The sequence below is a fragment of the Notothenia rossii genome, assembly GCF_949606895.1.
Source record: "Notothenia rossii genome assembly, chromosome: 1".
In the NCBI taxonomy this organism is placed as follows: domain Eukaryota; kingdom Metazoa; phylum Chordata; class Actinopteri; order Perciformes; family Nototheniidae; genus Notothenia; species Notothenia rossii.
Window position 1 is genome coordinate 93,171,416 of NC_136912.1, and position 13,567 is coordinate 93,184,982.

The 13,567-nt window shown below is 43.5% G+C and overlaps 2 protein-coding genes across 2 annotated transcripts in view; both read right to left on the reverse strand.

The window, feature by feature from the left end:
- Positions 1-723: 723 nt before the first annotated feature.
- LOC307013658 (tripartite motif-containing protein 16-like) lies at positions 724-3,758 on the reverse strand. The gene has a single exon (XM_079641134.1). The coding sequence runs from the start codon at positions 3,273-3,275 to the stop codon at positions 1,608-1,610; it is 1,668 nt and encodes a 555-aa protein (XP_079497260.1). The 5' UTR covers positions 3,276-3,758; the 3' UTR covers positions 724-1,607.
- Positions 3,759-7,833: 4,075 nt separating this feature from the next.
- LOC307013683 (transmembrane protein 131-like) overlaps positions 7,834-13,567 on the reverse strand; it is a 179,921-nt gene continuing 174,187 nt past the window's right edge. The window contains exons 2-4 of the mRNA XM_079641172.1: positions 11,110-11,217; positions 10,362-10,510; positions 7,834-8,670 (exon numbers count right to left, since the gene is read on the reverse strand). Of these exons, the coding sequence (XP_079497298.1) occupies positions 8,395-8,670; positions 10,362-10,499 (414 nt within the window). The 5' untranslated portion in view covers positions 10,500-10,510; positions 11,110-11,217 and the 3' untranslated portion in view covers positions 7,834-8,394. The remainder of the gene's footprint in view (positions 8,671-10,361; positions 10,511-11,109; positions 11,218-13,567) is intronic.

Genomic DNA, 13,567 nt, shown 5'->3' on the forward strand with positions numbered 1-13,567 from the left:
AGGAAACTATAGAATTTATAACTAATTGTGGTTTTATTTTACATTACTTAAAACAAGAAATATTTATATGTCAGAAATATACCTATATTTGTGAAACTTTTTTTATCTGTGGATTTTTTTACATTTATATACAACAATACATATTTTTGTGTGCATTGGAAAATATTTTTGTGGAGAGAGTCATTTATATATAAATCCCGAAATACATTTGTGAATCCTTGTGTGCATTTATTCATATTAAGACTGATCTGACTCCACCTCACTTTCAAACTGTAAATCCACAATGCACCCTCAAATCATTGTAATTTATTTACACACAATGGCAGAGAGTGTAGTCAAGTGCTTTGAAACACAGCCCGGCATCAACATATGATACAAAATGCAAATATTATGTTTTAGAAAATAAATTCTAGGTTTGGTATCCAGAATACCGGAAATCTATTTTTTTTCGTGGGCGACGACCCCCACCCGTTTAAAATGTCCCCCCACATTCAGGATGCTTCCTACGCCCATGCTCAAGACTGACTATCCGCCACAACCTTTTCCGCCCCCGATCACTTATTGAGAGGAGGGAGAGTAGTAACATGGAAATAGTAAATGAATGAGTAAAGACGGTCTTCCTGGTTGAACTTGCGCTGAGCTTCATTTAGTCTCAGATCACTTCCACATGTTCTCCATCAGCTTCGTATGGCACCTTGGACATAACACAAGAACAACATCCTGTTTTTGTTTTTGAAAGACAAACCTTTATTAATGATCCAAACATTTCATTTAATCACACATCCCATCAGTAAAGTCTGTTCAATGATTTCATGATCAGTTTCTCTTTCTCCACACCATGAATGTGTTTCATCTCAGCTATTTCAAACAGAATCAGACATGATTTACTTATTGATTATTATCATGATAATTAATGTTCTATAAAACATCAGAGTACCCACTTTCTATTTGGATAACAACAACAACAACAACAACAACAACAACAACAGCAATTAGTCTGCAAAACAATAACTGTAATATTAAACAATGTATTTCCCAAGCAAAGACTCTAAGCTATTTACAGGAGAATAATGAATGATGTCCTTATTGATTATGATCATGACAGAAAGTAATATCATTTTAAATAAACATGTGATGATGAAATAAGTGATATAACCATCTGGGAACTCATTTTTTAGTTAATTCAGCAACAATAACATTTAATCTGTCAAAAAGAATACATGTGATTATAAATGTCTCTATTGTTTTATAACCAGAATAAAATGTGTAGAATAAAAGAAGCTCTGCTGCTTTCTCTCTGAAGACTCGTGCACTACAAGAGAAACAACAACAAGAATCAAAAGAAATATCCAACACATATTTAGAGCAAAGTTTACAAATCAGTTCAGGTGAACAAGGATCCTCCTGAGCAGCCTCCATGGCTAACCAGACACAGGAAGGAGCCGGAAGAAAGTCCAACATCTACAGAACAACTCGTGAGAAGATGTTGAAGCCACGCCCATCATGTTTGATTGACAGCTGATCTCTGCAGTGAAGACATGGACAATCAGCTCTGATGGACACACGGTGAGTTTAAGAAGTAGAAGAGTTCCTCCAATGACTTCAGGCTATTTGAGTTTACAAAACTCAGCTGTGGCTCCATAATCATAATAAAGCCCAACTCCAGCATGCAGCGGCTGAGTGAACGTGGTCTGCACTCTGTGGAGGAGAGTCATGGTTTCAGAGACGCTGTAGAAGGACAGAATACCTTCTCTGTGATCCAGGTACACTCCTACTCTGGAGGACAGAGGACCTGAGACGGGAGTGTTGATACTGTTGTAACTAAATGAATAACTCTTTTGGTTCCAATCTAAGGACCAAGATCTGTCATTGTTTCCAAATCCACTTCCCCCTGCTCTGCTGATATTCTTGTATGCGACTGCTACAGAAACTCTTCCCCCTCTCCACTCCACCTCCCAGTAACAACGTCCAGTCAGACTCTCTCTACTCAGGACCTGAAGCCATTCAGTGAATCTGTCTGGGTGACTAGAATAAGACTGTTTTTTTTTCATGCGTGTTGCTTTTCTGCTCCCCTCAGATAATACCAGCTCTCTGTTTGCTGTGTTTGGATCCAGAGTGATCTCCTGTGAATATGTGAAGAACCCAGCTCTGGTGGTGGGCTCTGCTGCTGACAGTAAAACATCCACTTCAGTCGGTGAGACGTTTGTCCATTCCTCTCTCAGGACGTCCTGTAGTTTGTCTCTGACTGCTGACAGGGCCGCCGTCATGTCCTCAAAGTAGCTCAGAGGACGGATGTTGATGCTGGAGGAGTGTGTAGCTTCACTGAGGGCTGGCAGTGAGGAGGGGTAGCTGAGCAGAAAGTGGTTGTGGTCCTCTGTGTGAGACAGCAGCTTCAGCTCAGCGTCTCTCCTCTTCAGCTCAGAGATCTCCTGCTCCAGCTTCTCCTGGAGCTCTCTGACTCCACTCACTTCTCTCTCCTGCTGGGATCTGAGCTGCTGCTTCACATCAGAGCATCTTTTCTCCATGAGACGGATCAGCTCAGTGAACATCTTCTCACTGTCCTCCACTGCTTTCTCAGCAGAGCCATTGACGGCCTCCACCTCCTGCTGAAGCAGCTTCACCTCCTTCTCTCCGTCCTGGATTCTCTGCTGGATGTTTAGTCGACTCCCCTCCAGCTCTCTCTGCCTCTCAGTCCTCTCTGCTGCAGCTGACACCGTGTCGTGGCCTTTGTGTTCATCCACAGAGCAGAGAGAACAGATACTCTGCTGATCAGTGCGGCAGAACATCTTCATCACCTCGTCGTGACGAGAGCAGATGTTCTCCTGGAGCTTCTTGGAGGGCTCCACCAGCTTGTGTTTCTTTAATGGACCCACGTCATAATGACCCTGGAGGTGTTGGTCACAGTAGGAGGCCACACACTGCAGACAGGACTTACAGGCTCTCAGTCTCCTCCCAGTACAGACATCACAGGCCACATCTCCAGCTCCAGCATAGCAGAGATCAGCAGGAGCAGCTTGGAGTCCAGTCTTCTTCAGCTCCTCCACTAAAGCTGCTAACATGGTGTTTTTCAGCAGGACAGGCCTCGGTGTGAAGCTCTGCCTGCACTGAGGGCAGCTGTGGATCTCCTTCTCATCCTCTCCGTCCCAGAAGCCTTCAATACACTTCATGCAGTAGCTGTGTCCACAGGAAGTGGTCACCGGATCCTTCAGTAGATCCAGACAGATGGGACAAGATCTTAAGGTTTCCCTCTCCAGCTGAACTCCTTTCTGCGCCATCTCACCTCTCAGTAGCAGCGAGTGTGTGAGTTTCACTTCCTGAGAGCTGAAACTATGTGACAGGTTATCTGAACAGCATGTGTGTGGGCGGTGAATGTGGCCTATCAGCTCTTGTACTTTACCCACATGTTGGTTACACCCCTCCTCCTCCTCAGTGTGGCTCTGAAGGGGAGGAACCAGGAAATACAGAGTGGAGCTGGCTGTGTTTCTGAGAGCAGGAAGAAGAGGGAGGGCTTATCAGACTCTGGCCTACACAGAGCCTCGGTTACAACCTCCTCTTCATTTGAAAAGAGCTTTTAGTTGTAAAATAATTTGGTAAACTTACAAAATCTGAAGGGAGTTAAATACTTGTTTCCTCCACTGTAAATGTATCGCCTCAATGTCCTGAAATAGCTGATTGATTTAATAGTTGGATGTACAGTAAGTCATTTTTTACTGTGAGTACTAGTAGTAGTAGTTTTGATTGTGTGTGTGTGTGTGTGTGTGTGTGTGTGTGTGTGTGTGGGGGGGGGGGGGATGTAAACCTTCTTTTAAATATTTTCTTTTTACCCTCCAACAGATGTGTCTCAATGGAGAAGAAACCTCAGATTCCTTGGGGTCCATCGAGGTGAGTTCCTCCGAGGAGTCGTCTCCCGCTGTGTCCCCTTCCCAGGACCCCCCCCCCACAGGATCCCATCACAGAGACACCCCTACCTAACGTTGTCCAGGAGACTGAACCTCCTTCCTTAGCTACAAACTGCTGAACTTAGCAGAGACATGCAGAAAAGTGAAATGATTTGAATCAAAATTGTTACAGCTCAAATGCACTGACTTTGTTGAAAGCTTGAAAGTTAAATGTTAAACTGGAAGAGTAGGACAAATAGAGATGAAGCTTAAAGAGCAACTTGCAGGGTTTTTTTTTTCTACATTTATGCTTAAACTTGCTTGAAAATTACAATTAAAAAAGTGAATGCAGGATTTGATATGTTTTACGAGACATAAGGGCAGGAATTCAGAGGGAAAGCAATTTTGAGCTCTGCTCTTAGAAACGGCTTTTTTTTAAGGTCATACGTCAAACGCGTCATATTACATCACACAGGGGACACATCTCCACTCTCTGACCGCGGGTATAGTGGAGTTGCGTTGAGTACAGCGGTTGTGTTTTAAGGTGCTGGTATTTTTCGGTAGTTTTACATTGCATTTCACCATTTGTAATCATGGTGCCGTATTGTGTTTGTGCAGGTTGCACAAATACCAGCCTGTAAGGACATCGAGTCCACAGTAAAAAGGACCGGAGCTAGCGTTCGTTCCTGAGTGCGTTGTGCATCCACCTCCCTGCAGCACATACTCTCCACAGCTTTATCAGGAAACCGTATTACTTCTATCTCCCCCCCCCCCCCCTTCGCTGCTCTCTCTCCCCTCCGATACTGTGTTGTTTGTGTGTGCGTGGTGGCTGTCACTCCTGGCTCCCGGCTCAACCTCCACTCACCTGCTGCAATCAGCTGTGCACCCTCCCCGACTACACACCTGCTTTCCATCAAGCCATTTACAACGACATATCAACGGAAGCTCCACAACCTTTCTCCGCCAGATCGTCAAGTATCAGCCGTATCTCGCGTCTCTCCTCCGGTACACAGCACCGTGGAGTTGCATTAGGTAACGCGAGATACGGCTGATACTTGCGCATTAGTTTCTGTTATGGATCAGTATCAACAGTCCTGCCAGTAACGTTACTATATTATCAATACTACTTTAGTTTTAGCCTGATATATGATAGCTAACTTCACTATGTTGTGATGTGACCGGCGTTAACTAACATTAAATGTAGCTAACGCTGGTCACTCACCAAGACAGCTGCTCTGTTCTCCACTGGTTCTCCTCACACCACAGCTCCATTTCTCTCCGATGGCCGTTATTTTTTCTAATCCTTGGCTGCTCCTGGTCTCTTGGACGCATAGCAGGCTCATAATTATAATCATATGCATTCGAATATATATTTTCAACCTCTTCTGTGTCAAAACTAGCATTGTGATCCATGTTTATTCATTCGTTAGACCGGCCGCTCTCCCCCTTGTGTCCCCCATTTTACGTCACACGCGGGAGGCCACGTGCCGAGGCTTTTTTATAAGGAAGTGAAAATGTCTTACTAAAACGACGCCAGATGTCACTGTCGTATATATTTCTGTATTCCAATCAGTGAGTGATACACAGTAAGGGGGCGGAGCGAGTGTCTGAGGATTTCACCGGAGGATGGTCTCTTAGTTCCTCGGTTATCGCTCCCCCGTTATCGCTCCTCGATCCTCCCAAATCAACTTCCGGTGATACCGAGGAGCGAGGAAATGAGAAATAAGCAGCTCATTGTTAATCCGTCCTTAACGTCATTATGTTAATTGTCTTTATGTTCTGCATGATGTAAATGAAATCAAATGAAACACACATAAATGGCTCCTCCACTTACCTTAAGCAAAACACACGTTTTTCTGTAATTGTTCTATTTTAAATGATGTCTTGACTCTTGCACTGTACTCATCATTCTGCACATAATCAAATATCTAGTACAGGGTATATGCAGGAATCCTGAAGTCAAATGTAATACCGTTTAAGACCTTTTTTAAGACCCTTTCCATACATTTTAAGACCTCATCGCAACTTTGAGTTCTAACCGGTTACATTGGCAACACACTTTACTATATTGATTGTAAGATAGCAAAACTAAACAGAGTGCAGACAGACTAGTGAAGCCTCCTTTCCACATGAACTTCAACCTCTCTGTGAAGGTCAGGTTTAATGCAGTATGCTGCTTTTTTGCTTCTCTCGACTCTGTGCTCTTTCATTCCAGTAAAACTCCTCAGAAACCAGTATTTGACCAATAAACAAAACAATTATGAAAATATGTTAAACTTTGGTGAGCTTCAGCGGGGTAACGCCATATCGGAGCTCCCTCAGAAATACCCAGGGGTTAAATTGGATTGGGGCTGTCCGGGGCTAAGCCCTGGCACATATATGTTAAGACTTTTCTCGTTCTTAATATAGACTATATTTAGGGTCTATATGTGTTGACTTTACTTTAAAATAGCAGATCTCTGTGACCGGATATAGTTTGGCTTAGACCCCGGCCCCACAAGGACGCATACGGTAAAACGCATACGAAAGCGCAAAAAAGGCTTCCGTTCACACGCATTCGATTCATTAACGTGTCCGTTCACACTAGACCGCTGGAAATGCTGGAAACGATGTAGTACATATGTCAGGCCTGTAAGTGGCGCTGCTGCCGTCCGAAATACACCAAAAGCAGCGAAGAAGACCCCGGAGCATGGTTGCCATGGTTGCCCTTCTGTTTATTCTCCGCGGTGGACGGCGTGTTCTCCTGCTGTATCTCTCAGGTAGTCCACCACCAGATGAAAAACACCCACCTCTCCGCCTCTTCCAAGGAACGAGGGGACCGTGCGGTAGTTTCCGTAAAAAAAATGTTCCGCCGGTCAACATGTCCATTAAAGTTTAAATCTTCCGTACAAAATTAGAAAAGTGCCGGTCAGAGGTCTTCTTTGTTATTTATTGAGCTTTAAAACAAATTGATAACGACTCTGTTCTCTGTATAATAATATAAGAATATTTAATAAACGGTGACTGCCTCTCTTTTCCTCCCCCTCTTCTGACTGCCCAGCAGCAGCAGCAGGAGAGGTCGGGAGAGGTCGGCGGGCTATTTCATCGTTAACAGAAAATGATCATATCGGGCACACACGGAGCCGTTGGACCCCCAGAGCGTTGCGTATGCCGGTCTACCCACCTTGGGACCGTTACCGTAGTCGTTTAGTTCCCCCCCCCCCACACACACAGAGCGGAGCAAGGCAACGAAACTTAAAATAATAAGCAGCATTTTACGGCGCGCTATGCATGGGGCCGCCTTGTGGGGTTTCCCGACATGTCGTTTCAGTAAATTAAAGGGTGTTTCATGTTGTCGTTGCTGTGAACCTTCTTAATACCTTGGAAAATGCCGTTTAATACTTTTTAATAGCCTTAATTTTCGCTAAATTGATTGATCAACTTTTAATACTTTTTAAGACCCCGCGGACACCCTGTAGTATGAAATATATTAATGACAGTATTACCCCATGTATCTGCAGCAAGCTCATTGTTAATCCGTCCTTAAAGTTAAAGTTTGAGAAACCGGCTCAAGATACACTTTTTGTTATATTCCATGGAATGCTCTTAACATCCCGATAGCAATGAATATCTGAAGTGCTTTGACAAAAAATACATAAAAAAATGTAATCTGTGGAAGCCGTAGCGCTGTAAAAAGCACGACCAATCATCTGAGCCGGGCCGGCTAAAGTAACTGGATTGCCTACCTGTCTGTCAGCCTTCCATCCGTGCACAAACTTATCTCGTGCCCTCATTGGTCATGTGTGCGTTCGTGTGTGTTTGAGGAGGGGCTCTGAAGGAAGTGGCAGATTTTTTCCGGCTGTGTATTTTCAAATTCGAGCGCACTTTCTGCAAAATTACCTACCCCACCTTTAACGTCATTAACTTGACTTTATTTTCTGCATAATGTAAATGAAATCAAATGAAACACAAAATGTTCTGCTGAAATCCTTTATTTAAATTAGCTGACAAATAGAGGCGATAACACAAACCTCAAAGTGTTCATTGACCAATTCCTCCTCACAGAAGGCTTCATTGTTTAAAATGTGAAATAAGAATTTATTTGTTGGACTTCTGAAAATTCAGATCATGAAAAAATCCCCGCTGCCAAATTAAAACTTGGTGCAATGATTCAAATATCTTTTTTTTTTAAGAAACCAATAAGAACCAAAATGTCTGAGAATACGTTTAAAATTAAAATGTTAATACTGAGACAAACTCTGAGAAGGATGCAGCATCACCAGCCTTTCTAGAACAGCAACATGTCTGCACTGGCATTAGCATACCATGCATTTATTTTTTAAATTCAGGGGCAATCTGTTAAAAAACAAATCCAAATAAAATTAGCATTTCTGCCCCCGTGAATAAAAAGCTGCGGAGAACTAAATTGCGAAGGGTTGGTTGGCTTGCAGCGCGATACCACGTAACCCTGTTTTTACACTTCAGGGTAACTTCCTGTCGGGATTAAAATAATGAAAACCTCCTCTTTAAGTGTTGTTCAGTTGTTGTTGTTGATGTTGTCCGAGGAGCTGGGCCAGGGCTCGGAGCTGCGGCGGCTCAGTGTCGGGCGCCACATGCTCCACGGGTTGTAGGTGCGGCTCATCTCGGTGGGGGGGGGCGACGGGGTGACGGGGGACACCAGGTCCGTCAGGGTGGAGGAGGAGCTGGAGGCCGGGGGGAACGGGTGCAGCGCAGAGTCAGCGCTGGTGGACCAGATGGAGGAGCTGAAGGGCGTCGGGGCAGACCAGAGGCTGCGGGCGTTACCCAGGAGGGACTGAAGACAAGGGGGACAAGAGAGGATCTGTGAGACACTTGCCTATTAAGCAAAATGCACTTCTTCATGTCTCTTCTACATCAACATGTGTCCCCTCTTCTCCATGTCTCTTCTACATCAACATGTGTCCCCTCTTCTTCATGTCTCTTCTACATCAACATGTGTCCCTTCTTCTTCATGTCTCTTCTACATCAACATGTGTCCCCTCTTTTTCCTATCTCTTCTACATCAACATGTGTCCCCTCTTCTTCATGTCTCTTCTACATCAACATGTGTCCCCTCTTCTTCATGTCTCTTCTACATCAACATGTGTCCCCTCTTCTTCATGTCTCTTCTACATCAACATGTGTCCCCTCTTCTTCATGTCTCTTCTACATCAACATGTGTCCCCTCTTCTTCATGTCTCTTCTACATCAACATGTGTCCCCTCTTCTTCATGTCTCTTCTACATCAACATGTGTCCCCTCTTTTTCCTATCTCTTCTACATCAACATGTGTCCCCTCTTCTTCATGTCTCTTCTACATCAACATGTGTCCCCTCTTCTTCATGTCTCTTCTACATCAACATGTGTCCCCTCTTCTCCATGTCTCTTCTAAATCAACATGTGTCCCCTCTTCTTCATGTCTCTTCTACATCAACATGTGTCCCCTCTTCTTCATGTCTCTTCTACATCGACATGTGTCCCCTCTTCTTCATGTCTCTTCTACATCGACATGTGTCCCCTCTTCTCCATGTCTCTTCTACATCGACATGTGTCCCCTCTTCTCCATGTCTCTTCTACATCAACATGTGTCCCCTCTTCTTCATGTCTCTTCTACATCAACATGTGTCCCCTCTTCTTCATGTCTCTTCTACATCAACATGTGTCCCCTCTTCTCCATGTCTCTTCTACATCAACATGTGTCCCCTCTTCTTCATGTCTCTTCTACATCAACATGTGTCCCCTCTTCTTCATGTCTCTTCTACATCAACATGTGTCCCCTCTTCTTCATGTCTCTTCTACATCAACATGTGTCCCCTCTTCTCCATGTCTCTTCTACATCAACATGTGTCCCCTCTTCTCCATGTCTCTTCTACATCAACATGTGTCCCCTCTTTTTCCTATCTCTTCTTCATCAACATGTGTCCCCTCTTCTTCATGTCTCTTCTACATCAACATGTGTCCCCTCTTCTCCATGTCTCTTCTACATCAACATGTGTCCCCTCTGTTGTTTCAGGAACAAAGATTCTCTCTCTTTTTGTCCTGATCCATTTCTATAAAAATCGTTCTGAAAATGAGCTGATCAGATTTTGGTCACTTTATGATGTCATAACGATGTTAACACTTCACAGCCATGTTTTTTATATATATTTCTGAGACCTATAATGTGTTGTTGAAAAGGAGTATAACACTTAACTTAAATGTGCCTTTTTTTTTGGTACAAAGCAAGCATATTTGTCCACTTCTTTGTTGATAAGAGTATAAGAAACATTAAGAAAATATCCCTTTAATGAACATGTAAAGGAGATGGGGTCTCCAGGAAATTGGGTTCTAGAGATGGCACGGTGTGGATTGGTGTGTCCCGGTAAAAGAACACTGAGAACAGACTTTCCCAGTTCAGATCTGTAATTATACTTGGTTCACGCTGTTAGCCATGTGTGTGTGTTCGTTCTAACAAAACATTTCTAACAAATGAAATGTTGTTCTTACTGCGGTGGGGGCGGTGGGGGAGCTGGAGGGCCAGGAGTGCAGGGAGTCGCTGGTCGGGACGTCCCAGATGGACGAAGCCGAGCTGAACTCAGGCCAACTCTGCTGAGGCTGAGGCTCCGTGGGCTTTGGGAGGTTCATCCCACTGAACACTGAACACAAACACCAGGGGGATTATGGTGAAGTATAGAGAAAACTGAGATGAAATATCAATGATATCCTTTCAGAAAAGCAACTGAAGAAATTATTTTGCCAGGTTAAAAAAACGAATATTTATAGACAAGAAAAATAAACAAAATCTCCCCTCAGTTTCAGAAAACACCTTAATAAATAAAAACAAAACAGACACAAATTTAAACAAATACAAAGAAACATGAATATATAAAAATGTAATGTATAAACAGAAGTATAAAAATAAAACTATACACTGAAAAGTAAAAGGAATACATCTAGATATCTACATTTTTACCAAACAAATCAAAACCTAAATATATTAATATTTAATTAATATATTAAAACATTTTGTTAATATCTAAAAATATAAAAACTCAATATTTCAATTCAAACAAACGACTTAAATATAAAAATACGGAATATATAAAAATGCAAACCTAATATTTAAAAACTAAACTAAAACTCTGAAAATTGACTGAAAGTAAAATGATATAAAAAATTCACAACTATTATTAACGCTGCGACACACACTCAAAAGTAATCTTATCGTTACTCCACGTAATGAAGCTCAGGCTACCTCCGGTCAGGTTGAAGGAGTTGTTGGGTCCAAACGCAGAGAAGGAGTTGGCAGAGTGGAAGTTCGGACTGCTGGCTGTTTCCAGAGGACTCCATAATCCAGAGCTGTGGGAGAAATAAGAACATATATAAATATTAAATCAGGATTACTTCTTGATTCTCCGTCTCTAAGTGCGGCCTAGTGGTGTGGCTGACATTAAAGCACAGAGGGTGTTTCTCAATGTCGAGGAAGGCTGCTCCAGAGCCACTATTTCAAGGATGCTACGTCATCGAGTGCCGCCGAAGGACTGTTCCAATGTCCAGGATGCTTGGAATTCTACCGTCCTTCGTTGCGGGAAATTTCGAGGCTGCAGACTCCGCGGTCTTAAAATCCCCACAATGCTTTGCGCACGGACCAATTTCCAAATCTTTGGCGGAAATCGTGCTCCATTTAAGGCGGGGCCTTGCATATGACGCACACCTGTTAGCCTGTTCCACCATTCTTCGTTTTCCCAGGCTAGGAAGGATTCTTGCCTCGCTTCTGAAGGACCTGACTCGGAGGGACATGTGCTACCAAGGAAGGGTCCTCGACATTGAGAAACACCCACAGGCCGTTTCTCTATTGCAAGGATGCTTGCTTGGTAGCACATGTCTTCCGAGTCACTTGCTCAGAAGCGAGGGCAAGAATACTTCCTGGCATTCGGAAAACGAAGAGTGGAACAGGCGAGCAAGTGTGCAGGTGTGCGTCATATGAGAGGCCCCGCCATTTCGTCCACAGATTTTGGGGAATTTGGTCCGTGCGCAAAGCATTGTGGGATTTGAAGGACGCAAAGTCTACCTATGTGCAGCCTGGAAATTACACCCAAACCAAGGACACGGCCTCGGTGAATTCCAAGTATGCTGGAGATTGGAACAGTCCTTCTGCGGCACTCGATGACGTAGCATCCTTGAAATATTGGCTGGAAGCCAGTTTCCTCGAGATAGAAAAACACCCACGGTCTTTAGACCAGGGTATTCAATTAGTTTGGAATGGGGGCCGGTTGATGAAAATGATCCAAAGCAAGGGGCCGAGAAAAAGATGGCTTGAAATATGAGCAATCGTATTAAGAGCTTCAGATACAGTAAATACTACCACAGCATAGTGGAGTGCATATATTGTGTTTAATTAAATCAAACAACATAGCCCCAAGGCCTTTATAGATCTAAATGGCAAGTTCAGACTCAGTAGGCCTACATGTGAAGCTAATTTAACCATCAACATCATTTAATTTGATTTAATTTAGGTGAAATTATCTAATCGTTCACGCAGAGATGCAATAAATGACAGTTTGTCACTACAGTAGCTAGTAGGTGAGTTCGAACCTGAGCCGCCAAAGTTTTCAGGCAATGTCTTCCCTCTATCTCTCAATTTAACACCCTCTCTGGAATAAAGGCACTCTGCCCAAAAAAAGAAAAGAAAGTAGATTACTTCTAACATTATACTCAAAGGGCCAGTAAATATCACCGCGGGGCGCCATTGAATAGCCCTGCTTCAGACCTTGCTTGTTGGGAGAGCGTGACAGCTTGGTTCCTTGTCTTTAATATTTGAAGTATCAGTTTATGTGAGAAATAGTTTTGTTTCCATCGCATTTTTTTGGAATAAACAACAATACGGGGAGGTGTGTGGCGCAGTGGTCTAGTGCGTTGGTGTCGGAATCAGGGCAGCACAGGTTCAAACCCCACTGCAGTCAGCATGTCATTGTGTCCCTGGGAAAGACCCCTAATTGCTCCTGTGAGGATTGCCCCACAGTATGTGTAGGAGCCAATTAACATCTGTGGGTATAAAGGTAGGAACCTATGTTTGGTGGTGAGAGGTTCCGCCGGAAGGCCATACAGTTTTTGAACACACACAGAGAACACACACACGGAGAACACACACACGGAGAACTCACACACAACACGGGATTACAAGCAAAGCAAAGGTATTGTGTAAACGGTAATATCGTGTGGTGAATATCGAAAGAAGCAAGTCAAATGGAAACCAGTAAAAGTGAAAATAAATGGACTGTTTCGAACTGGAAACTTTGTTTCTGACCTTTATTTGGCAGCAAACTTGTGTACGTCAATTACACCCACAAAGCCGATACTCAGAGGCTTAAAGCGTTGGCTTAGCCTCTACAGCAGGGATCACCAACTACATTTGTCCAAGGGCCAAAATGTATCCAATAGACACTATCGCGGGCCAGCGATTTTATATAGCCCAGAATTTTGAAGTTGTTGACCGGGGGGGGAGAGGGGGTGCTAGTGGAGCACACTCAGGTACTGCGGACCGCATAAAGCTTAGCAGACTCTTCACGCTAACGAAGGATCACTTATAGCAGGGTTGGGAGGGTTACTTTGTTAATGTAATCAGTTACTGAATACATGCTCTGAAAGTAATCAGAATACAGTTACGTATTCAGAATACTTTCGGAATACTTTCTTTTCCATAACAGATGGGG

Bases quoted from the DNA above. Each gene is read 5' to 3' on its own strand.
- LOC307013658 (XM_079641134.1), bottom strand. From the start codon at position 3,275: ATGGCGCAGAAAGGAGTTCAGCTGGAGAGGGAAACCTTAAGATCTTGT.